The 27,091-nt window shown below is 50.6% G+C and overlaps 1 protein-coding gene across 2 annotated transcripts in view; it reads right to left on the minus strand.

Moving 5' to 3' along the window:
• The window catches only part of AK8 (adenylate kinase 8), an 82,555-nt gene that overhangs the window by 47,359 nt on the left and 8,105 nt on the right, over window positions 1–27,091 (minus strand). The window contains exons 2-5 of one of the 2 annotated variants that reach the window (XM_075834706.1): window positions 21,527–21,743; window positions 13,209–13,293; window positions 6,776–6,825; window positions 2,612–2,725 (exon numbers count right to left, since the gene is read on the minus strand). In XM_075834706.1, the coding sequence (XP_075690821.1) occupies window positions 2,612–2,725; window positions 6,776–6,825; window positions 13,209–13,293; window positions 21,527–21,697 (420 nt within the window). In that variant the 5' untranslated portion in view covers window positions 21,698–21,743. Of the gene's footprint in view, window positions 1–2,611; window positions 2,726–6,775; window positions 6,826–13,208; window positions 13,294–13,618; window positions 13,852–21,526; window positions 21,744–27,091 lie in introns of those variants that run through there. The other variant, XM_075834707.1, reaches the window with a different exon arrangement.

The following is a 27,091-nucleotide window of genomic DNA, read 5'->3' on the forward strand; positions in this document are numbered from 1 at the left end:
ATACAAATCACCGCCACCCTCCACTGCCGCTAATCCCTTCTGAAGATCTTCAGCAAACCCCCGCAGCTTAACAAAGAGGCTTTCAATGATTTCTGCTAATTACGCTGCTTTTTTTTCCTCTTTCCTAGATGTACCTACTGATGCAATGAACGGCTGATGGGAATGAGGAGCGCCACTGACAGCAAGCGGAGGAGTCGCTCTGAACTGTTTCTATATCCGATTTTTCTTGTCAGCTCCGCCGGCTTATATTCCTGCTGACGATACGTTGTAATATGAGGATGTAGAGGATAAAAGGCAGAGCCATGGATCCCATAATCTACAAGATTTAAAGGGAAACTCTCACCAGAGACAGAGAACATCCCATTAGGCAAAGCGGATCTCCAGGTTCCCCCATATCAAGGCCAATTTTCATCAATCAGGGGTGCAGAAGTAGCAGGTGCACCGGGACCCTGGTATTTGAGTGGGCCCAAAAGCCACTCTGCCCCATGAGAAGACACCAGTATTAGGATTGGTAGGTGGGGGCCCTGCCGGAGTGGGACGTGTGGACTTACCTCCGGCTCCTTTTATCATCTAGTGTGGTCCTGCCCTAAGGTGGTCGGGTTCTGGGATCTAGTTGTCAAATTTCTGAACGATGAGATGGGGTCTCCTGTCCCGCTGTGCCCTAAGCCCTGACCCTGCGGACTCCCGTCGTGCCCATACATTTACTGTGGAGACATTATATTATGCCAAGAAGCTGTTGGCCAAGACTTGGTTGTCCCTACATTTGTAGAATGGCGGTCCCTGGTTGGTGGTACGTTACCCCACGAGAAATGGTTATTCCAACATAGAAACTGTCCTCTCAGATTCACCAAAAGCAACTCTTGCTACGGTCTGCTCCCCCCAACACAGAATCCCGGACACCCCCGATCCATTGATCTGTTCGCTGTTCGGACGTGGCTCCTATTTGCCCGTGTCCGGTTGGCCCTTCTGATTCCTCTGACCCATCGCTGTGTTCTTTGTACGTCGTCTCCACCTCTCAATGCTCTGTATTTTTAAAAAAATGGAGCGGCACCAAGCATGCGCGGCCTCCGCTCCATTCAAGCCCATCCTACCCGACCGTCTTGCGACTGAGGGGAATGGGGCATGGGGTCCCCCCTTCTGTTGATTGGTGGGGATCCCAGCGGTTCAACCCCCAGTGATCTAGCATTTCTCTCCTATCCAGTGTATAGGTGAAAAAGACTGGAATGCCCCTTTAAGTTACACCACTGCTATTAACATATGTTCAATAGGTACCCGATAGTCACTATGTAGGGTACTACCATCCTGCTGCTGAGCTTGTGCTTGTATACAGCAGCCAATCTGAACAAGCAGAGCTGCAGTGTAAAGCATGGGGGAGCAAATAATGAAGCAGAGTGAGTCTCTGGATCTCAGACTCCAATGGACATTGCAGCTAAGCTGGAGCCATTGATCACAGCTTAGTCCTGATGGAGCAGAGCTAAGAAGCGGTTATTACTATAGGAAATATATAGCAGGCCCTGTCCGCATCATGTTTGTCATATACGCTCCAGGCGCTCACCCTAAATGTCTCCATAGGGTAACATTAGCCGGACGGAGGCCAAAAGAGTGTCCTTTTAGCCTCCGCCGAACTGGTATACATCCAAGTTATGGAATAGCGTAGTAGGCTATATAACGGAATCCCGTGGAAACGTCAGTTTTGGCGCGATTTCACCGCACTGTGCGAATATCCCCTCATAGAAACAGAAGTGACCAATAAGCAGTTGCATGTGTTATTGTGGATCATGTATGTATCTGATCTGGGAGGTACCTATAGCTCTGTTCATGCTGAGCCTCCTGGTTCATGAATAGAATTCCAGAACTACAGTGCAGTCTGACACAGTGGGAGTGAAAAAGCAAGAAGAATGCAGCACTGCATGACAACACAGATGTAGATGACCCCTAGGATCCGTGGACAACCTCTATGGGCACGGTAATGACTGTCCGCCTGCTGCATAGCCCGAGAATATTTAAGAGCATCTTATCTTTCCAGGTCATTTTTTATTTAAAGGGACAGGCGCCTTAATACTTAGCTCATGTTACTTAAAGGGGTTGTCCACTACTGAACTGATGACCTACCCACCGGATAGGTCATCAGTATATCATCGGTGCGGGTCCGACACCCGGACCCTGCACCGTTAAGCCGCTCCGGCTGCCGGGCACCGGACGTTACGGCACATAATGCGATGCACGGAGCCGGAAGCAGTTGGCACCGTACATAGCATAGCAGCCGTGCTCCTCTTCACTTGAACAGTACTGCAGCTCGGTTGCTATTCCGTGGCCGGAGCCAACTGCTTCCGGCATGTACGTCTGGTGCTCGGCGGCAGCCGGAGCGGCTTAACGGTGCGGGGTCTGGGTGTCGGACCCCCACAGATCATGTATCTGGTGGATAAGTCATCAGTTGTCCAGTAGTGGACAGCCCCTTTAAGTATATAGGTAAATCATGCCAGCAGCTCTATCTGTGCCACCACGACATTGGGTGGGTGAAGCCGGGGCGGCCGCGGTGGTGTTGGCAGCGCCTCGTTATTGTACATACAAATATTGCTTGGAAACAATGCATCGCTTTCGGCGGCTCTACCTGGTCTTTGCCTTTGTACGGGAGCGCTTCCTCCACCAGCGGGGAGACATCATTTGACAACAACTTCTCCGGAGTAAGATGAGTGGCGTTCAGACGCTGACACAGGAGCTTCGCCTGCAGGGTAGACGAGGAGGAAAGGAGCACAACTTTTGCAAAAGAAAAGACGTTTCAAAGGCCATCTATTTTTTCATGCCAAGCGAACCTCCACCTCCTCCCAGCCTGCGCCTTTAAATAAATGATCTATGAACAAATGTATGTTTAAACACAGCGCTGGCGCAGGAGCGGAGGACACAGGAGGGTTGGAGATTCCAGATCTCACCCCTGGGGGGGTAGAAGAAGATGTTGACTGTAAGGCACAAGTCATTTCTAATGTATAAGTTACCTGTAGAGGGGAAACTGCGGGGGCTTCATCAGCCACCGCTGCCCGCAGAGAACCTTAGATGCTGAGGTTTTATATGCAGCAAGTGTGTAGATGTCACTGCCCTATGTGGCGGCTTCCAGACTATAATAATGTGACATGGTGTGGCCTCGACATGTAAATACTAGTCACTAGAAGGCTCCCTGCACTGTATACTAGTCACTAGAAGGCTCCCTGCACTGTATACCAGTCACTAGAAGGCTCCCTGTACTGTATACCAGTCACTAGAAGGCTCCCTGCATTGTATACCAGTCACTAGAAGGCTCCCTGCACTGTATACCAGTCACTAGAAGGCTCCCTGCACTGTATACCAGTCACTAGAAGGCTCCCTGCATTGTATACAAGTCACTAGAAGGCTCCCTGCATTGTATACTAGTCACTAGAATGCTCCCTGTGCTGTATACTAGTCACTAGAAGGCTCCCTGCGCTGTATACTAGTCACTAGAAGGCTCCCTGCACTGTATACTAGTCACTAGAAGGCTCCCTGCATTGTATACTAGTCACTAGAATGCTCCCTGTGCTGTATACTAGTCACTAGAAGGCTCCCTGCATTGTATACTAGTCACTAGAATGCTCCCTGTGCTGTATACTAGTCACTAGAAGGCTCCCTGCATTGTATACTAGTCACTAGAAGGCTCCCTGCATTGTATACAAGTCACTAGAAGGCTCCCTGCACTGTATAAAAGTCACTAGAAGGCTCCCTGCACTGTATACTAGTCACTAGAAGGCTCCCTGCACTGTATACTAGTCACTAGAAGGCTCCCTGCACTGTATACTAGTCACTAGAAGGCTCCCTGCACTGTATACTAGTCACTAGAAGGCTCCCTGCACTGTATACTAGTCACTAGAAGGCTCCCTGCACTGTATACTAGTCACTAGAAGGCTCCCTGCACTGTATACTACTAGGGAGAATAGTCAGTATCGTGTTTTCTGTATTATAGATTAGTCTGTCTAGTCACTAGATTGCCCCTTGTGCATTGTTTACTGGTCATATGAATACCAGGGGTGTAGCCATAGGAGGAGCAGAGTAGCCCTTGTATCTGGGCCCTGGTGCCGGAGGTCTCAGAGGCCCCTCTGTCCCATAAAAAGACTTTAGTATTAGACATGGTACATGGTGGGTGGGTGGGTTACAGATTTTGCTGGAGTCTCAGGTTACACCTCTGCCAAACACATTGATTGCTGATCACTAGAATGCGGAGGTGTCTGCGGGCCTATAAAATGCTGTATACAATGTATTCCTGTCCCATGAATACTATCTGAATTTGTGTAATGGTCCCTAGAATGAACTCTGCGTTGTATATTGGATACTAAAATTCTCTCTGCATTGTATACCAGCTCCTAGAATGCTATCAGTTACATACTATTAAGTGGAATGCTCTATGCATTGTATACTGGTCACTAGAATGCTCTATGCATTGTATATTGATCACTAGAATGCTCTCTGCATTGTATACTGGTCACTAGAATGCTCTCTGCATTGTATACTGGTCACTAGAATGCTCTCTGCATTGTATACTGGTCACTAGAATGCTCTCTGCATTGTATACTGGTCACTAGAATGCTCTCTGCATTGTATACTGGTCACTAGAATGCTCTCTGCATTGTATACTGGTCACTAGAATGATGTCTGCATTGTATACTGGTCACTAGAATGATGTCTGCATTGTATACTGGTCACTAGAATGCTGTCTGCATTGTATACTGGTCACTAGAATGCTGTCTGCATTGTATACTGGTCACTAGAATGCTGTCTGCATTGTATACTGGTCACTAGAATGCTGTCGGCATTGTATACTGGTCACTAGAATGCTGTCTGCATTGTATACTGGTCACTAGAATGCTGTCTGCATTGTATACTGGTCACTAGAATGCTGTCTGCATTGTATACTGGTCACTAGAATGCTCTCTGCATTGTATACTGGTCACTAGAATGCTCTCTACATTGTATACTGGTAACTAGAATGATGTCTGCATTGTATACTGGTCAATAGAATGTCTGCATTGTATACTGGTCACTAGAATGCACTCTACATTGTATACTGGTCACTAGAATGCTCTCTACATTGTATACTGGTAACTAGAATGATGTCTGCATTGTATACTGGTCAATAGAATGTCTGCATTGTATACTGGTCACTAGAATGATGTCTGCATTGTATACTGGTCACTAGAATGATGTCTGCATTGTATACTGGTCACTAGAATGCTCTCTGCATTGTATACTGGTCACTAGAATGCTCTCTGCATTGTATACTGGTCACTAGAATGCTCTCTGAATTGTATACTGATCACTAGAATGATGTCTGCATTGTATACTGTTCACTAGAATGCTGTCGGCATTGTATACTGGTCACTAGAATGATGTCTGCATTGTATACTGGTCACTAGAATGATGTCTGCATTGTATACTGGTCACTAGAATGCTGTCTGCATTGTATACTGGTCACTAGAATGCTGTCTGCATTGTATACTGGTCACTAGAATGCTGTCTGCATTGTATACTGGTCACTAGAATGCTGTCTGCATTGTATACTGGTCACTAGAATGCTGTCTGCATTGTATACTGGTCACTAGAATGCTGTCTGCATTGTATACTGGTCACTAGAATGCTCTCTGAATTGTATACTGATCACTAGAATGATGTCTGCATTGTATACTGTTCACTAGAATGCTGTCGGCATTGTATACTGGTCACTAGAATGATGTCTGCATTGTATACTGGTCACTAGAATGATGTCTGCATTGTATACTGGTCACTAGAATGCTCTCTACATTGTGTACTGGTCACTAGAATGCTCTCTACATTGTATACTGGTAACTAGAATGATGTCTGCATTGTATACTGGTCACTAGAATGTCTGCATTGTATACTGGTCACTAAAATGATGTCTGCATTGTATACTGGTCACTAGAATGCACTCTACATTGTATACTGGTCACTAGAATGCTCTACATTGTATACTGGCAACTAGAATGATGTCTGCATTGTATACTGGTCAATAGAATGTCTGCATTGTATACTAGTCACTAAAATGATGTCTGCATTGTATACTGGTCACTAAAATGCTCTCTACATTGTATACTGGTCACTAGAATGCTCTCTACATTGTATACTGGTCACTAGTATGTCTGCATTGTATACTGGTCACTAGAATGCACTCTACATTGTATACTGGTCACTAGAATGCTCTCTACATTGTATACTGGTAACTAGAATGATGTCTGCATTGTATACTGGTCAATAGAATGTCTGCATTGTATACTGGTCACTAGAATGATGTCTGCATTGTATACTGGTCACTAGAATGCTCTCTACATTGTATACTGGTCACTAGAATGCTCTCTACATTGTATACTGGTAACTAGAATGATGTCTGCATTGTATACTGGTCAATAGAATGTCTGCATTGTATACTGGTCACTAGAATGATGTCTGCATTGTATACTGGTCACTAGAATGCTCTCTACATTGTATACTGGTCACTAGAATGCTCTCTACATTGTATACTGGTAACTAGAATGATGTCTGCATTGTATACTGGTCACTAGAATGATCTCTGCGTTGTATACTGGTCACTAGAATGATGTCTGCATTGTATACTGGTCACTAGAATGATGTCTGAATTGTATACTGGTCACTAGAATGATGTCTGCATTGTATACTGGTCAATAGAATGATGTCTGCATTGTATACTGGTCACTTCGTTTCTTTAAATCCATATTTTTATTTATCTGTGCATACATACCATGGTGTTTTTTCCTGATGCAGGGGGGCCCAAAATAACAATCCGCGGCACTGTGGGCAACAAATAAAAGGAATTGTAATAAGAATCAGACAATAATATCTGCACAATATGATCGTGTCAGTCATACCGCTCTCTGATGCCTGTCACACAAAGGTTATATTATTATACTCTCAATCTCATATAAAGTAGTCACGGCCCCGCCCAGTTATCAGCTTCTCTGTAGAGTAATAATCTGTACCGTTTAAAGGGAACCTGTCGCCATCAATATAGAAGCTCAGAAATCATGCAGCAGACGCCGTATTTTATGCATGACCTTCGATTATTTTTTTTTGTGTGTAAATTAGACTATGTTCACACTGCGGGACTGAACGTATGCAACTGTATGCCTATCCCGGGCAGATGTATGCCAACAGAGCACTTTGGCCAATGATAGCCTACGGGCACGTTAGACACAATAACTCGTGCAAATTTTTAGGTGTTTCCGCTGAACCTAGCCTAAGTAGGCGTGGGAAAATAGGTGTCATGGAGAGAACTGTTACAATGTAGAAACCATACTGTTACCGCCAGCACAGCCAATAGATTTGTCTTTATTTCTTTGTTTTTTTTCTTTTCCATTTTATGTTTTTTTTGAGTGGCTTTTAGGGCCACGGCTGCAAATACCTCCGCGTTTTCGTTCACTTACAGTCATCAGGATCCTACAAAAAACATTCAAAACGGTTTACTCGTCCCCGAAAACGTAGAAGCTGAAGAATTCCAGAGGGAAATAAAATATTGCCAAGTTTCTCAAACTCCCAAAATACTTTTACCGGATCGTGACATAAAAGGGAATTTCAGGCTTTTAAAAAAACGTGATGGCGCCGCTTACACCCGATTGGCCGGAATTTATTTTCTATTTTTGTTTATTTTTTTATAAGACGTCGCCTCCTCTTCCTTATTAAACTCTCGGTTTCTTAACCCCCGACTCGGCGCACCTTGAAATTCCGACTGTGCGCGCCGGAATAATTCATTACCGTAGCCATGAAAGAGTGCTCTGTTGCCAAGATTAATCAACTTCTGCAAAGAAACATCAAAGCAAATCGTGAAACCTTTCCATCCCCGGATCCTTTTGAGGTTTTAACGAGGAAAGTGATTTAAAATTCACAAGAAAACCCTCGAGGTATCGGATCTTTTATGCACAGCGTTTTTGGACAAACGTTTGATAAAAAAAAGGAAACGCTCCATTATCTGCTGCGAGTGGCGCTTTATATTGCCCCCGGCTACTGTAAATGTTCGGTTTGTACTAAATCTATATATATATTTTATCTCGTCTTATTGGATGGAGTTGAATGAGGCCGCGGACCCGTCTGATGAATCCCAGTGACTGCGCAAAGACGATTAGCGGGTCTATAAATGGCGCTGTAACGTCCAACCTCGCGCGTCGTCGCTGTAAAGGCGGAGGTCACTCGGCAGCCATGTTGGATTGTTAAGCGCCTCAGATAGATAAAGAAGTCTGCGCAAAGATTGTCACCCCTTTATATATTCCAGGTCATCTTTTCATGAATATCACCTCCATCTGCTGGTTTCCTGTTTACAAAGTGTATCTAAGCCTATCAGGTGTGATACTGTCTGCTGAGCTGTGTATCTAATCCTATCATGTGTGATACTGTCTGCTGAGCTGTGTATCTAATCCTATCATGTGTGATACTGTCTGCTGAGCTGTGTATCTAATCCTATCATGTGTGATACTGTCTGCTGAGTTCTGTAGCTAATCCTATCGTGTGATACTGTCTGCTGAGCTCTGTATCTAATCCTATCATGTGTGATACTGTCTGCTGAGCTCTGTATCTAATCCTATCATGTGTGATACTGTCTGCTGAGCTGTGTATCTAAGCCTATTATGGGTGATACTGTCTACTGAGCTGTGTATCTAATCCGATCATGTGTGATACAGTCTGCTGAGCTGCTGTATCTAATCCCATCATGTATGATACTGTCTGCTGAGCTGTGTATCTAAGCCTATTATGGGTGATACGGTCTACTGAGCTGTGTATCTAATCCTATCATGTGTGATACGGTCTGCTGAGCTGCTGTATCTAATCCTATCATGTGTGATACGGTCTGCTGAGCTGCTGTATCTAATCCCATTATGTGTGATACTGTCTGCTGAGCCTCTGTATCTAAGCCTATCAGGTGTGATACTGTCTGCTGAGCTGCTGTATCTAATCCAATCATGTGTGATACTGTCTGCTGAACCTCTGTATCTAAGCCTATCAGGTGTGATACGGTCTGCTGAGCTGTGTATCTAATCCTATTGTGTGTAATACTGTCTGCTGAGCTGTGTATCTAAGCCTATCATGTGTGATACGGTCTGCTGAGCTGTGTATCTAATCCTATCATGTGTGATACTGTCTGCTGAGCTGCTGTATCTAATCCTATCATGTGTGATACTGTCTGCTGAGCTGTGTATCTAATCCTATCATGTGTGATACTGTCTGCTGAGCTGTGTATCTAATCCTTTCACGTGAAGCGGTCATGGGTCTAGTTTACACGGCGGATCTTGTGCGGCGGGTCCCGGCAGAAAATTTGCAGTGGAACTACTCCTGCTGACGGTGGGTAGTTTCCTCCGTCCCATTGACATCAATGGGAGGTTCAGGAGGAGTTCGCCTGAAGTTCTAGCAGGGCGCTGAAATAATCAGAAAAACAAGCGTCCGGCCATTGAAATTAATGGGAGGCAAAATTTTGCGGCAGAATCCACCACAAAATTCCTCCATGTGAACATAGCCTTAGAAAACCCCTCATGTTATTGGATTATTATTAGAATATTATTTTGGATGAGGTTTCGTTACATTTTTGGGATGGGGGTAAATAATTGATGTTCCCTTTATTAATGATTCCCTCTATTATTTACATTGCGCTTTATTTCCTTTTTGTCATAATTTTTCAGAAAATAACACGGATCTTCCCGCGGGACTCCCGGTAATACATATGCAGATGTGCGGCGCGGCGTGTCGCGGGTGGAGGAACGGCGCATTGTTTACAGCTAATTAGACCTAATATTTCCTGCAGGTTTTCTTTTATTTCGTTATTAATTTGCATGCGTTCACTGGGAAGGGTCTCAGGATGGATTTCAGGGGCTCCGGACTCGGAGGGAATTATACGGCTTATTTATGCACAAAAACTCCATGTATAAGTGGAGGGGATGGTTCCAAAGTTTTGAGCTGCTGACAGGTTTCCTTCTCTGTGATATCCAGCGAGTGGCGACCATTAATGCAGGAGAGGTAAAGATTGTGTCTTCCCTGCATCTCCCTCAATAACACAATCAATCACATTCTCCTGCTGCTTCTTAGGCAGAATACAGGCTGCCATAAACAGCAGCAGTATTAGAGGGGAGCGCTAGTTGGCCACAGCCCTGCCATGGTATTAGAAGGGTCGGCTTCTGAAAGGGAGGAGAGGGGGCGCCAGGCAGGAGAGGGGGCGCCGGGCAGGAGAGGGGGCGCCGGGCAGGAGAGGGGGCGCCGGGCAGGAGAGGGGGCGCCGGGCAGGAGAGGGGGCGCCGGGCAGGAGAGGGGGGCGCCAGGCAGGAGAGGGGGCGCCGGGCAGGAGAGGGGGGCGCCGGGCAGGAGAGGGGGGCGCCAGGCAGGAGAGGGGGCGCCAGGCAGGAGAGGGGGCGCCAGGCGGGAGAGGGGGCGCCAGGCGGGAGAGGAGCAGCTTCACTCCTGATAAAAAACCATCATTACCCGGCTTATAACACCAAGAAATGTTCGGGGAGCGCACGGCATTAAACATGGATATCTCCAAACATCTGCTCCCCTCCCCCGCTCACATTCTATCTGCTGTGATTTACAATGACTGGAGGACGGGGACGTCTGAAGGACCCCAATAGATGATGAGAACGGTCTATAGTTTAATCTAATCTTTTGACTTCACCCAGTCAGCGGCTCCATATCACACTGCGATTGTTTTTCTTACGTTTGGGTCACTTTTGCTTGTATACAATAATATATAATATAATGAGAGGGAGCACATACTAGCTCTGCCCTCCCCACCCGTCTCCGCTCTGCCTTCCCGTCATTCCCACCCGTCTCCGCTCTGCCCTCCCGTCATTCCCACCCGTCTCCGCTCTGCCTTCCCGTCATTCCCACCCGTCTCCGCTCTGCCCTCCCATCATTCCCACCCGTCTCCGCTCTGCCCTCCCATCATTCCCACCCGTCTCCGCTCCGCTCTGCCCTCCCATCATTCCCACCCATCTCCGATCCGCTCTGCCCTCCCATTATTTCCATCCATCTCTGCTCTCCCATCATTCCCACCCGTCTCCGCTCCGCCCTCCCATCATTCCCACCCGTCTCCGCTCCGCTCTGCCCTCCCATCATTCCCACTCATCTCCGATCCGCTCTGCCCTCCCATCATTCACACCAGTCTCCGCTCTGCCCTCCCATCATTCCCACCCATCTCCGATCCGCTCTGCCCTCCCATCACTCCCACGCGTCTCCGCTCTGCCCTCCCATCATTCCCACCCGTCTCCGCTCTGCCCTCCCATCATTCCCACCCGTCTCCGCTCTGCCCTCCCATCATTCCCACCCGTCTCCGCTCCGCTCTGCCCTCCCATCATTCCCACCCGTCTCCGCTCTGCCCTCCCATCATTCCCACCCGTCTCCGCTCCGCTCTGCCCTCCCATCATTCCCACCCGTCTCCGCTCTGCCCTCCCATCATTCCCACCCGTCTCCGCTCTGCCCTCCCATCATTCCCACCCGTCTCCGCTCTGCCCTCCCATCATTCCCACCCGTCTCCGCTCTGCCCTCCCATCATTCCCACCCGTCTCCGCTCTGCCCTCCCATCATTCCCACCCGTCTCCGCTCTGCCCTCCCATCATTCCCACCCGTCTCCGCTCTGCCCTCCCATCATTCCCACCCGTCTCCGCTCTGCCCTCCCATCATTCCCACCCGTCTCCGCTCTGCCCTCCCATCATTCCCACCCGTCTCCGCTCTGCCCTCCCATCATTCCCACCCGTCTCCGCTCTGCCCTCCCATCATTCCCACCCGTCTCCGCTCTGCCCTCCCATCATTCCCACCCGTCTCCGCTCTGCCCTCCCATCATTCCCACCCGTCTCCGCTCTGCCCTCCCATCATTCCCACCCGTCTCCGCTCTGCCCTCCCATCATTCCCACCCGTCTCCGCTCTGCCCTCCCATCATTCCCACCCGTCTCCGCTCTGCCCTCCCATCATTCCCACCTTTTTCCTATCTGCCCTTTCGTCAGTCCCACCCATCTCTACTCTGCCCTTCCTCCTTCCCATCCACCACCGCGCTGCCCTTCCATCATTCCCACCCTACCTTCTTTCCACCAACCTCTGATTATCCTTCTCATCCATCTCCGCTCTGCCCTTCCTCCTTCCCATCCATCTTTACTCTGTCCTTCCATTTCCCTGATGTTGTATGTAGCATTATTGGCTCTGCGGGGCCCCCCAGGTATAAGGCCTCAGCTGCACCTGCTACCTGTGCGCCCCTACAGCTACGCCGCTGCTTCCAGGTAAAGGCCGATTCTTCCATTGCCGGGTATATAGACATATATATATTACTTTAGTGACCCTTTAGCATATCAGGTTATACATCCGATTCACCGAGAAGAATAAAAACGACATTTCTTTGTGGGCTTGAGGTTTTCTCCCGGCTCGGTCAGTTTAGGAAGTCTTTATATCGGAGAACGCGGCGAGTCTCTGCGGTGATTATTTACCGGGTGGAGACGATCGTTCTTTATATATCATTCAACGCTCGTCTTATCGACAGAGGCTCCGGAGGGGATGATGAAAAGTGTAAAAGCTCCGATTTCTTTCCACAAAAACTCTAAAGTCAGAACACGTCTTCCCTCTGTCAGGAGTCCTTATACCGGGATAGAAATAGATTACCGCGAAAGACGATGCTCAGTCGCCGGGAGTGGATAACGTCTACAGCGCTGGACTTGGCGACTCCGTCAGTCCCCAAAAAATTGAATGGATTAAAAAAAAATATAATAATAAATTTAACCCCTTAGTGACCAGCCTATTTTAGGCCTTAATGACCAAGCTAGTTTTTTCAGTTTTTCTATAGTCTAGCCTAAGGCCCCTTAGCTTCAAGCGAACACCTGGCCGCTGTGTTTTGCCGCAAAAAAGGCGCAGTTTTTCCGAATAATGCTGCGGGTGAAGCCATAACCTTAAAGGGTTTGTTTTTTTCCGACGATCCACGATTAGGTATGGAATGAATGTCTGATGGGGGGGGGGGGGGGTCCGAGCGCTGGGACCGCAGGGGCCTAGAACGAAGGACAGTGTAAATGGTGTTTACGGAGCTGCGGCCGCAGGCGCTGTTGCGTTTATATCCATCCAGTGCGTCCACAGACGAAAGTGCATATACAGGATCCTATGGACGGCGCTAACAACATACACATCATCGCTGCTGCTGCTACAACGCCATCCGCAGGCCTTACCCTCATCGTTATCTTTGTGTAAGTGATCAATCAGGTACTGGACCGGGTCTTCTGGTCTGTCCATGAGCAGATTGTGCACCATTTTCTAATAAAAAACAAACAATAAGACATATGATGAGCTCCCATCTTACATGCTGTGGAACTACAACTCCCAGCACTCAATGTGTGTCGTGGCATGGAATTTGGCAGCCTAAAGCATGCTGGAACCTGTAGTTCATGGGATGGACGCGTCACGTGATCGCGCTCCAGAGGGCGTTCAGGGCATGCTGAGACTTGTAGTTCTACAGCAGCTAGTAAGAAAAGATGTTACAAATCAGCTGGGAGAACGGAGGGCGTCATGGACAGGACGTTCGTAAAATACACTTACAGGGCCTGCTGAGACTTGTAGTTCCACAAGAGCAGACACTAACCTGGATTATATTAAAGATGTCATGCTCCTCGGCATACACGGACATTTGCGGGGGGATCCTCAAGGGCTTCGATGTGGCGTCCATCTCCGGTTTTTCACGTCTCAAATCTACCGATCTTTAGGCCAAAATCCCCGGCCAGGTAGCAGCAGAGCTCTCCTTAGCAACGAAGTGAGCGCCGCGGTGTCCTAGCAACCAGCGTCAACAAGAACTCCGTGCGTCATCACTCAGCGACCAGACCCGGCGTGCGCTTTCGCTACGCATGCGCAGTGCGCTCAGTGGGCAAGTGAATGAAAAGCTCAGTCTTAGGGTATGTGCACACACACTAATTACGTCCGTAATTGACGGACGTATTTCGGCCGCAAGTCCCGGACCGAACACAGTGCAGGGAGCCGGGCTCCTAGCATCATAGTTATGTACGATGCTAGGAGTCCCTGCCTCTCCGTGGAACTACTGTCCCGTACTGAAAACATGATTACAGTACGGGACAGTTGTCCTGCAGCGAGGCAGGGACTCCTAGCATCGTATATAACTATGATGCTAGGAGCCCGGCTCCCTGCACTGGGTTCGGTCCGGGACTTGCGGCCGAAATACGTCCGTCAATTACGGACGTAATTAGTGTGTGTGCACATACCCTTCACACGTAGTCAACCAAAACGTCTGAAAATCCAGAGCTGTTTTCAAGGGAAAACAGACCCTGCTTTTCAGGGTATGTTCACACGGCCTATTTACGGACGTAAATCGGGCGTTTTTGCCCCGAATTACGCCCGAAAATAGCGCCTCAATAGCGCTGACAAACATCTGCCCATTGAAAGCAATGGGCAGACGTTTGTCTGTTCACACGAGGCGTATATTTACGCGCCGCTGTCAAATGACGGCGCGTAAATAGACGCCCGCGTCAAAGAAGTGACCTGTCACTTCTTTGGCCGTAATTGGAGCCGCTATTCATTGACTCCAATGAATAGCAGCGCTAATTACGGCCGTAATTGACGCGGCGTTCAAGCGCCTGCACATGGCGGTACGGCTGAAATTACGGGGATGTTTTCAGGCTGAAACATCCCCGTAATTTCAGCCGTTACGGACCCCCGCCGTGTGAACATACCCTCAGACGTTTTTTTACCAACTCGCATTTTTCGCGGCGTTTTTCGCGCCGTTTTCGCGGCGTTTTTTACGTCCGTTTTTGGAGCTGTTTTCATTGGAGTCTATGAGAAAACAGCTCCAAAAACGTCTGAAAGAAGTGTCCTGCACTTCTTTTGACGAGGCTGTATTTTTACGCGTCGTCGTTTGACAGCTGTCAAACGACGACGCGTAAATAACAGGTCGTCTGCACAGTACGTCGGCAAACCCATTCAAATGAATGGGCAGATGTTTGCCGACGTATTGGAGCCGTATTTTCAGACGTAAAACGAGGCATAATACGCCTCGTATACGTCTGAAATTTGGCCGTGTGAACATACCCTTATTCTTACAGGGAACTTACAGTAAAGTTGCGTCTCCCCTCGTACGCGGAGGGGGTTGGGGGCTCCACTAAATCCTCATTATTTGGAAATGTAGGGTCCTCTGTTAATTATGGGGACGCAATAGAGATGATTTTTGGCTTAAAGGGGTACTCCACCATTAACTGCTTCCAGGCGTATCCTCCATTGTACTGTGCAGCACTGCTCCTCCATCATACACCACTGGCCATGCGGACCCTTCCTACTTTTAAGAGACGAAATAAAGCAGCAAATGTTTTATATATATAATCCTCACCCTCAAATAGTGACCACAGAACAGAGCCAGCTACAATGTCCTCATAATAGAGCCCCAGCTATCCCCCATATCAGAAGCAGCCCCAGCGCCCTTATACCGGTGACAGCGCCCAGCGCCCTCATACCGGTGACAGCGCCCAGCGCCCTCATACCGGTGACATGGCCCAGCGCCCTCATACCGGTGACATGGCCCAGCGCCCTCATACCGGTGACAGAACCCAGCGCCCTCATACCGGCGACAGCGCCCTCATGCCGGCGACAGCGCCCTCATGCCGGCGACAGCGCCCTCATACCGGTGACAGCGCCCAGCGCCCTCATACCGGTGACAGCGCCCAGCGCCCTCATACCGGTGACAGCGCCCAGCGCCCTCATACCGATGACATGGCCCAGCGCCCTCATACCGATGACATGGCCCAGCACCCTCATACCGGCGACAGCGCCCTCATACCGGCGACAGCGCCCTCATACCGGCGACAGCGCCCTCATACCGGCGACAGCGCCCTCATACCGGCGACAGCGCCCTCATACCGGCGACAGTCCCCAGCGCCCTCATACCGGCGACAGCACCCTCATACCGGTGACAGCCCCCAGCGCCCTCATACCGGCGACAGCGCCCTCATACCGGCGACAGCGCCCTCATACCGGCGACAGCGCCCTCATACCGGCGACAGCGCCCTCATACCGGCGACAGCGCCCTCATACCGGTGACAGCCCCCAGCCCCAGCGCCCTCATACCGGTGACAGCGCCCTCATACCGGTGACAGCGCCCTCATACCGGTGACAGCGCCCTCATACCGGTGACAGCGCCCTCATACCGGTGACAGCCCCAGCGCCTTCATACCGGTGACAGCCCCAGCGTCCTCATACCGGTGACAGCCCCAGCGTCCTCATACCGGTGACAGCCCCAGCGTCCTCATACCGGTGACAGCCCCAGCTGTCCTCATACCGGTGACAGCCCCAGCGTCCTCATACCGGTGACAGCCCCAGCGTCCTCATACCGGTGACAGCCCCAGCGTCCTCATACCGGTGACAGCCCCAGCGTCCTCATACCGGTGACAGCCCCAGCTGTCCTCATACCGGTGACAGCCCCAGCTGTCCTCATACCGGCGACAGCGCCCTCATACCGGCGACAGCGCCCTCATACCGGCGACAGCGCCCTCATACCGGCGACAGCGCCCTCATACCGGCGACAGCGCCCTCATACCGGCGACAGCCCCCTCATACCGGCGACAGCCCCCTCATACCGGCGACAGCCCCCTCATACCGGCGACAGCCCCCTCATACCGGCGACAGCCCCCTCATACCGGCGACAGCCCCAGCGTCCTCATACCGGCGACAGCCCCAGCTGTCCTCATACCGGCGACAGCCCCAGCTGTCCTCATACCGGCGACAGCGCCCTCATACCGGCGACAGCGCCCTCATACCGGCGACAGCGCCCTCATACCGGCGACAGCGCCCTCATACCGGCGACAGCGCCCTCATACCGGCGACAGCGCCCTCATACCGGCGACAGCGCCCTCATACCGGCGACAGCGCCCTCATACCGGCGACAGCCCCCAGCGCCCTCATACCGCTGACAGCCCCCAGCGCCCTCATACCGCTGACAGCCCCCAGCGCCCTCATACCGGTGACAGCCCCCAGCGCCCTCATACCGGTGACAGCCCCAGCGCCCTCATACCGGTGACAGCGCCCTCATACCGGTGACAGCGCCCTCATACCGGTGACAGCGCCCTCATACCGGTGACAGCGCCCTCATACCGGTGACAGCGCCCTCATACCGGTGACAGCCCCAGCGCCTTCATACCGGTGACAGCCCCAGCGCCTTCATACCGGTGACAGCCCCAGCGCCCTCATACCGGTGACAGCCCCAGCGCCCTCATACCGGTGACAGCCCCAGCGCCTTCATACCGGTGACAGCCCCAGCGTCCCTCATACCGGTGACAGCCCCAGCGTCCTCATACCGGTGACAGCCCCAGCGTCCTCATACCGGTGACAGCCCCAGCGTCCTCATACCGGTGACAGCCCCAGCGTCCTCATACCGGTGGCAGCCCCAGCGTCCTCATACCGGTGACAGCCCCAGCGTCCTCATACCGGTGACAGCCCCAGCGTCCTCATACCGGTGACAGCCCCAGCGTCCTCATACCGGTGACAGCCCCAGCGTCCTCATACCGGTGACAGCCCCAGCGTCCTCATACCGGTGACAGCCCCAGCGTCCTCATACCAGCGACAGCCCCAGCTGTCCTCATACCAGCGACAGCCCCAGCTGTCCTCATACCAGCGACAGCCCCAGCGTCCTCATACCAGCGACAGCCCCAGCGTCCTCATACCAGCGACAGCCCCAGCGTCCTCATACCAGCGACAGCCCCAGCGTCCTCATACCAGCGACAGCCCCAGCGTCCTCATACCAGCGACAGCCCCAGCGTCCTCATACCAGCGACAGCCCCAGCGTCCTCATACCAGCGACAGCCCCAGCGTCCTCATACCAGCGACAGCCCCAGCGTCCTCATACCAGCGACAGCCCCAGCGTCCTCATACCAGCGACAGCCCCAGCGTCCTCATACCAGCGACAGCCCCAGCGTCCTCATACCAGCGACAGCCCCAGCGTCCTCATACCAGCGACAGCCCCAGCGTCCTCATACCAGCGACAGCCCCAGCGTCCTCATACCAGCGACAGCCCCAGCGTCCTCATACCAGCGACAGCCCCAGCGTCCTCATACCAGCGACAGCCCCAGCGTCCTCATACCAGCGACAGCCCCAGCGTCCTCATACCAGCGACAGCCCCAGCGTCCTCATACCAGCGACAGCCCCAGCGTCCTCATACCAGCGACAGACCCAGCGTCCTCATACCAGCGACAGCCCCAGCTGTCCTCATACCAGTGACAGCCCCAGCTGTCCTCATACCAGTGACAGCCCCAGCTGTCCTCATACCAGTGACAGCCCCAGCTGTCCTCATACCAGTGACAGCCCCAGCATTCCCAGAACAGTGCCAGCAGGTGCCCCATAACAGTGCCAGAAGGTGCCCCATAACAGTGCCAGAAGGTGCCCCATAACAGTGCCAGAAGGTGCCCCATAACAGTGCCAGAAGGTGCCCCATAACAGTGCCAGAAGGTGCCCCATAACAGTGCCAGAAGGTGCCCCATAACAGTGCCATCCACAGCGTCCTCATAAAACCAGCGCCAGCTTATACTTGCAATCCCTGGCACAATAAGATGTTGTCATGATTATTATTCCTTCTATTTTGGAAATGTCGCAACTCCCACAAACTGCAGAAAAGTTGCAGTTAAACGGCGGACGCACGGGGGGGAATTGAAGCGCTTTATGGCAGTTTTCTAGTTTTTTAGACTGGTCTATTTTCACGCCACCTCTGACTCTTTAGTGGGTTGGGCAGCCCGATAAATGGACTATAATTTATGCCAAAAAAACTGGCATAAATTATAGCGCAACTCTAATCGCTCTCATGGCTGGAAAATATGTCGGACGGGCGGCCAGAGACGCGCCTAATTTATTAAGAGGCGTGTTTTCTAAAACATTGTTTACATTAAGATTGGCGTGTAAAGGACCGGTCTTCATAAACCGCCCCTACTGATGGCGCACACACCGTACATATTACTGAGCCTGTGCCATCCAGCCTAAGCAGTAGAATCCGTGTTGGGTGGAGAAGACAGATGCCAGGCTGGAGCTACACAGCACCCCCTGTCCTACAGCAGCGGGCGGAGGACTCACGGAACTTCTACTTGGGATCATTTCTTTGAACTTATAGGTTGCACTTCCCCTTTAAATCCCTGCTGTCAATCATAGGATCGTATGTTTGTTGAATCTCTGAGGTTTGCAGAACGTTGGAATGTGTAAATGATCCTTCAGTAAATTTACACTCAGATTGTGTAATGCCCCTTTGGTTGGTGTCCAGTTTGCATTGAGAAGACGGCGCCTCCCAGGATACACTGGTAACGGACTCCGACCACGGGGCGTCCAATGTTACAGTAAATAGTAACCCGGGCGCCTGGCGTCTAAGAGGAATGTTGTAATCCGGTTCATTGCTGGGTCCGTATCGCTCATTACTACTGCAAATACATTCTACATAAGAAGAGAGATCATATACGGGTTGGCACAGGGTCAGCGCCAAGGGGGCTACCAAAGACCACCTGGGTATTCCTGCTGTATGCTTGCCAAGCCAACCATAGGGCAAACAGGAGGCTCACTTACACCTGGAGCCTGCTGAGGGTATACGACCCCTAAAAGAATATCCTATAAAGTTCATAATATGAGACTACAGCTGAGGGTTTGTTTCAATTGCATCCAGTCTAGACAATGCTCTGTGAGCTGAACCGCCTGGACTGATACATTGTAGCAATTCCTCAGGACAGGAGATTTGCGCTAGTTTATTTCCATAGGCTGAAAACCCATCCTGACCTGATACTTACTCACAGCTGCAGCTTTGTTACAATTGTATCCAATCTAGACAATCCTCTGTGAGCAATACAGTGCAGACTCCAGACTGATACCTTTCACCTGCACTGATACATTGTAACAAACTATCAGGACAGGAGAGTGATTTGTGCTGCGGATGTGTTTAGCTCACAGAGGATTGTCTAGACTGGATACAATTGTAACAAACCCTCAACTGTGACAAGCTTTAGGTCTGTACCGATTTTCAGCCTCTGAATTTTTTCAAAAATGCTCCTATTCATTGACGGCAAGCAGGAATCTTGAAAACTGTGAGGAATTGAAACACAAGGTATGTTAGAAAGTTGTGCAAATGTGACAGAAGGGACCTGGCGATGGAGTCCGCAACCCTCCGGTCTGAACCAGGGTCATAAGGGGCTCCCCGTCCTCTGTGCACGCCCTGATGAGAACAGCGTATTACAGGGGGTGACAACCAATCTCAGCACCAAATGGCAACAGTTGTCACTTGGGCAGCTGTATAGACCTCAGCTGCTGCAGAACCTCATAACACACCTCAGCTGCTGCAGAACCTCATAACACACCTCAGCTGCTGCAGAACCTTATAATACACACCTCAGCTGCATCAGATCCTCATACCACCCACCACAGGTGCTGCAGATCCTCATACAACCCACCCCAGGTGCTGCAGATCCTCATACCACCCACCACAGGTGCTGCAGATCCTCATACCACCCACCACAGGTGCTGCAGATCATCATACAACCCACCCCAGGTGCTGCAGATCCTCATACCACCCACCACAGGTGCTGCAGATCCTCATACCACCCACCACAGGTGCTGCAGATCCTCATACCACCCACCACAGGTGCTGCAGATCCTCATACCACCCACCACAGGTGCTGCAGATCCTCATACCACCCACCACAGGTGCTGCAGATCCGCATACCACCCACCACAGGTGCTGCAGATCCTCATACCACTCACCACAGGTGCTGCAGATCCGCATACCACCCACCACAGCTGCTGCAGAACCTCATAACACCCACCACAGCTGCTGCAGAACGTCATATAACCCACCACAGCTGCTGCAGAACGTCATATAAAGTACCACAGCTGCTGCAGAACGTCATATAAACCACCACAGCTGCTGCAGAACGTCATATAACCCACCACAGCTGCTGCAGAACGTCATAACCCACCACGGCTGCTGCAGATCCTCATAATAACCAACACAGCTGCTGCAGAACTTCTTTTTAAAGAGAAAGTGGAACAGCATGTCAGGTAATGATGGTGGAGCAGGTGATGACTGGCCTGGGGCACACGTGTAATGCGGTGATATGGGTGCGGGCTGTTCTGGATTATGGCCGCCTCCTGCTATACGGTCATACAACCATATCTAGATGACGGGGGATATTATATCTTTGCAGCGGAGACGTTGTTGTTTGTGACAGAAAGCAATTGAAATAGTTGATAGTTCCCGGCCGCACATTCCCGCTGGTTGGCACCCGGAGCGGCGCAGTCTGATTTGCCACCTTTTATCTGTTACCCAAGCTGTCTATTGATTGAGATAACATACACTATGAGAGCGGCGTTCTCCTGTCTCTTGTGAGAATCTCTGTAGCGCGGAAAAAAAAAAAAAAACCTCTTTGATTTTCACACTTTGAGAGAGTTCAAAAACAATTGTGTGCGCGCGCTGCCATCAAAGCCGGCGGGCTGGCATGTGCCGCATTGTAACACCGCGCTATAAAGCACAAACCTGGGAGAAGAAAGGCATCGAACAGCCATCAAGAAGCCAAAGCAGAGCATTAGATGTGTTCACGGTGTCGTACAATGCCCCGAGGCTGCAGGACGCCTTCTCTTTGCAGACAAATTGCTGGCGGGTGTTCTTCCATCTCCACAGCGCTCCGCGGGAAAGACAGTCCGACATCTCCGAGAGACGAGGGGATCATGACCGGCGGCGTCCTCTAATCAACCTGGGGAAAGATTAGGTTAAAATGGAACTCGGATCTTCAACATCACTTTACAATAGAACTCTATAACTTTGCTGCAGTTATATCTGGTCGTCTACTCTAGTCACACCCAAAGCTGCATTATTAGCTGTTAGGTGTGTCACTGAGGGCACGTCCTGTAAATGTCATTATTGTATAATTAAAAGTTCTGCAACTTTAATAAACTTTGTGTTTCTATCCATCACCTTTTTCAAGATTTCTGCTTGCTGTCAGTGGGTGTAAACATTGTTTACATTCGGAAGCAGGAAACATGTACAAAATTATACTTTTCACAGCGGAGGATCTGCTACATTTGTATCCAGGCCAGACAATCCCAAATCTCTCTGCGGTCTTGATAGTTTGATACATTTTCCCTGCACTGATACATTGTAACAGTCCAGGGTCCTCGGAGGATTGTCTCGAGTGGATACAATTGTGGTAAACTCTAAACTGTGAGAAGTTTTAGGTCTTGAGGGGTTGAGAGATATATGGGAATGCTCCCATATATAAACAGCAAGAAGAGTTCTTGAAAATTTTGAGAAATTGAAACAACGTTTATTGAAAGTTGTAATGTTACAAGGATAATGCTTTATTTGCATAAAACTGTCCAGCTTGATATCTAACAGCAAAACCAGCAGGAATGTGAATGCAGCTCTGAATGTGACTGGAGTATAGAGGACATGATATCCCGAGAGCCAACAGTAATGTGAATGCATCTCTAGATGGGACTGGAGTATATATGACATTATATCCTGAGAGCTAACAGTGAGATCATCAGTAATGTGAATGCAGCTCTAGATGTGACTGGAGTATATATGACATTATATCCTGAGAGCTAACAGTAAGATGATCAGTAATGTGAATACAGCTCTAGATGTGACTGGAGTATATATGACATGATGTCCTGAGAGCTAACAGTGAGATCATCAATAATGTGAATGCAGCTCTAGATGTGACTGGAGTATATATGACATTATATCCTCAGAGCTAACAGTAAGATCATCAGTAATGTGAATGCAGCTCTAGATGTGACTGGAGTATAGAGGACATGATAACCCGAGAGCCAACAGTAATGTGAATGCATCTCTAGATGGGACTGGAGTATATATGACATTATATCCTGAGAGCTAACAGTGAGATCATCAGTAATGTGAATGCAGCTCTAGATGTGACTGGAGTATATATGACATTATATCCTCAGAGCTAACAGTAAGATCATCAGTAATGTGAATGCATCTCTAGATGGGACTGGAGTATATATGACATTATATCCTCAGAGCTAACAGTAAGATCATCAGTAATGTGAATGCAGCTCTAGATGTGACCGGAGTATATATGACATTATATCCTGATATAACAGTGAGATCATCAGTAATGTGAATGCAGCTCTAGATGTGACTGGAGTATATATGACATTATATCCTCAGAGCTAACAGTAAGATCATCAGTAATGTGAATGCAGCTCTAGATGTGACCGGAGTATATATGACATTATATCCTGAGCTAACAGTAAGATCATCAGTAATGTGAATGCAGCTCTAGATGTGACTGGAGTATATATGACATTATATCCTGAGCTAACAGTAAGATCATCAGTAATGTGAATGCAGCTCTAGATGTGACTGGAGTATATATGACATTATATCCTGAGCTAACAGTAAGATCATCAGTAATGTGAATGCAGCTCTAGATGTGACTGGAGTATATATGACATTATATCCTGATATAACAGTAAGATCATCAGTAATGTGAATGCAGCTCTAGATGTGACTGGAGTATATATGACATTATATCCTGAGAGCTAACAGTAAGATCATCAGTAATGTGAATGCAGCTCTAGATGTGACCGGAGTATATATGACATTATATCCTGATATAACAGTAAGATCATCAGTAATGTGAATGCAGCTCTAGATGTGACATATAGGTAGATGCAAACTGTGAAATGTTTTAAAGGTTGTGTCAGGACGACTATAAAAAACCGCAGCGTCAGATCATCCGTCTCCAATCAGCTGTGACAACCACCAACCTCATCAATATGACAGAAAGGTTGTCAAAGCCACGCCCCTTATTAAAACCCTTGAATATTGTCTCGTCTATTTTTCCGGATAATTTTTTTTCTATTTTAAAGCTCCCTGAACAAGAGAATGATGGGAGCAGAGGATCATGGGAGCGTCTCTTATTGTTTTCTATATTACCCTCATCCCGCTGTCTCGTATTGTGTTTGCAGCTTTTATCTGAGCTGCTGTGGAGTTTACAATTCATTATCTATAATCCTGCAAGAAACGAATTCAAGGATTCCAGCATCCGAGGAGCGGAGCGCCAGGCAGGAGAGGGGGCGCCGGGCAGGAGAGGGGGCGCCGGGCAGAAGAAGGGGCGCCGGGCAGGAGAGGGGGCGCCGGGCAGAAGGGGCGCCGGGCAGGAGAGGGGGCGCCGGGCAAGAGAGGGGGCGCCGGGCAAGAGAGGGGGCGCCGGGCAAGAGAGGGGGCGCCGGGCAAGAGAGGGGGCGCCGGGCAAGAGAGGGGGCGCCGGGCAAGAGAGGGGGAGCCGGGCAAGAGAGGGGGAGCCGGGCAAGAGAGGGGGAGCCGGGCAAGAGAGGGGGAGCCGGGCAAGAGAGGGGGCGCCGGGCAGGAGAGGGGGCGCCGGGCAGGAGAGGGGGCGCCGGGCAGGAGAGGGGGCGCCGGGCAGGAGAGGGGGCGCCGGGCAGGAGAGGGGGCGCCGGGCAGGAGAGGGGGCGCCGGGCAGGAGAGGGGGCGCCGGGCAGGAGAGGGGGCGCCGGGCAGGAGAGGGGTGCGCCAGGCAGGAGAGGGGGCGGGAGAGGGGGCGCCGGGCAGGAGAGGGGGAGCCGGGCAGGAGAGGGGGGCGCCGGGCAGGAGAGGGGGGCGCCGGGCAGGAGAGGGGGGGGCCGGGCAGGAGAGGAGCAGCTTCACTTCTGACAAAAAACCATCATTACCCGGCTTATAACACCAAGAAATGTACGGGGGGCGCACGGCATTAAACATTGATATCTCCAAACATCTGCTCCCCTCCCCCGCTCACATTCTATCAGCGGACTAGAGGAGGGGGGCACACGTCTGGAGGACCCCCAATCATTAATATAATATGCTCAATCCATAGTGTAACGTTATATGTTTGTGACTATAAACGCTGCCATCACACATCACGTCTGTGGCCCCCATCGACACTGGCAGCGATATGGAACTAAGCCTGGGTGCGCCATTGTTAAGGGGCACATGGGAAGGAGATAATGCTTGTGGCATTCATAGTGCCCATATAATACCAGTCATAGCACAAGATTAGCAGTCACGGCGCCAGTACAATACCGGCCACGGCGCCAGTATACCAGTCACGGCGCCCGTATAACACCGGTCATAGTACCAGGTGGGTATGATGCAGACACTACAGATGGCGCAGCCACGGTTCCCCATTACCATCAGGCCATGCATGTGGGGGGCCCGGTCTATGGAGGGCACTCGCTCCCCTGACTAGAATAGAGAGGCCGCGACTCTACACCAGATAGAAATCATCCACCCCTCATCTTCCTCCTGTATCCCATCTAAGGCCCTATTCACATGACCGGGATTCTCGGCCGTGTGAAAGACGTTTTTTGAAGGGGCATCACGGCCGCAGTAGGAACAATAGACCCAACATGGGGCTATTCACCTGGACACATTTTTGACGGCCTGGCCGTCAAAACATAGATTAGAGCATGTCCTATTTTGGGCCGTTCTCTCGGCCGCACGGCTCCTATAGAAGTCTATGGGGCCGTGTAAAGCTTGGCTGTCACTTGGATGTGATCTAAATGACGGCCGTGCTTTCTGCCGCTCGCTCTCTTCTCCTCACTGTGCGACGTGCATGTGAAGAGGAGGAGGAGATTTTTTTTGCTCCCTGTAGGAGCGGAATCCCTAATCCCCGGCCAGAGTGTTGCCGAAGCTGTGGCCGGGGATTCCGCACCAGGAGAAGTCCCTGACTTCACTGTCCATATGGCAGGGACTTTTCCGCCGGTCCCCGTTTCAGGAGCAGGGGACTGCTCCAGGAGAAGTCCCTGATGTCACTGTCCATATATGGACAGTGATGTCAGGGACTTCTCCTAGAGCGGTCCTCTACAGTGGCGCTATCTACAGGTAGGGGGGGGGGGCAGTGTGTGGCAGGGGCAGCAGTGTGTGGCATTATCTACAGGGGGCAGTGTGTGGCATTATCTACAGGGAGCAGTGTGTGGCATTATCTACAGGGAGCAGTGTGTGGCAGTATCTACAGGGGGCAGTGTGTGGCAGTATCTACAGGGGGCAGTGTGTGGCATTATCTACAGGGGGAAGTGTGTGGCATTATCTACAGGGGGCAGTGTGTGGCAGTATCTACAGGGGGCAGTATCTACAGGGGGCAGTGTGTGGCAGTATCTACAGGGGGCAGTGTGTGGCAGTATCTACAGGGGGCAGTGTGTGGCAGTATCTACAGGGGGCAGTGTGTGGCAGTATCTACAGGGGGCAGTGTGTGGCAGTATCTACAGGGGGCAGTGTGTGGCAGTATCTACAGGGGGCAGTGTGTGGCATTATCTACAGGGGGCAGTGTGTGGCATTCTCTACAGGGAGCAGTGTGTGGCAGTAACTACAGGGAGCAGTGTGTGGCATTATCTACAGGGGGCAGTGTGTGGCATTATCTACAGGGGGCAGTGTGTGGCATTATCTACAGGGGGCAGTGTGTGGCATTATCTACAGGGAGCAGTGTGTGGCAGTAACTACAGGGGGCAGTGTGTGGCAGTATCTACAGGGGGCAGTGTGTGGCAGTATCTACAGGGGGCAGTGTGTGGCAGTATCTACAGGGGGCAGTGTGTGGCATTATCTACAGGGGGCAGCAGTGTGTGGCATTATCTACAGGGAGCAGTGTGTGGCAGTAACTACAGGGAGCAGTGTGTGGCAGTATCTACAGGGGGCAGTGTGTGGCAGTATCTACAGGGGGCAGTGTGTGGCATTATCTACAGGGGGCAGCAGTGTGTGGCATTATCTACAGGGGGCAGTGTGTGGCATTATCTACAGGGGGCAGTGTGTGGCAGTATCTACAGGGGGCAGTGTGTGGCAGTATCTACAGGGGGCAGTGTGTGGCATTATCTACAGAGGGAAGTGTGCGGAAAAAAATGGACAAATGAAATTTATCCGTTTTTAAAACGGACAGGAATTTTTTTTTAGAGCAAAAACGGGTTCAAAATGGAGTCACGGCCCGGAATGGTAACGGAACGGATGCAAAATGGCTGTTTTTATCAGCCGACACTCGGACCCCGCCATGTGAATAAGAGCTTCAGGTGCCCCTTCCTCTATAAAACTTGCTACTTTCAAAAC

Source organism: Rhinoderma darwinii, chromosome 8 (genome assembly GCF_050947455.1).
Source record: "Rhinoderma darwinii isolate aRhiDar2 chromosome 8, aRhiDar2.hap1, whole genome shotgun sequence".
Taxonomy (NCBI): Eukaryota; Metazoa; Chordata; class Amphibia; order Anura; family Rhinodermatidae; genus Rhinoderma; species Rhinoderma darwinii.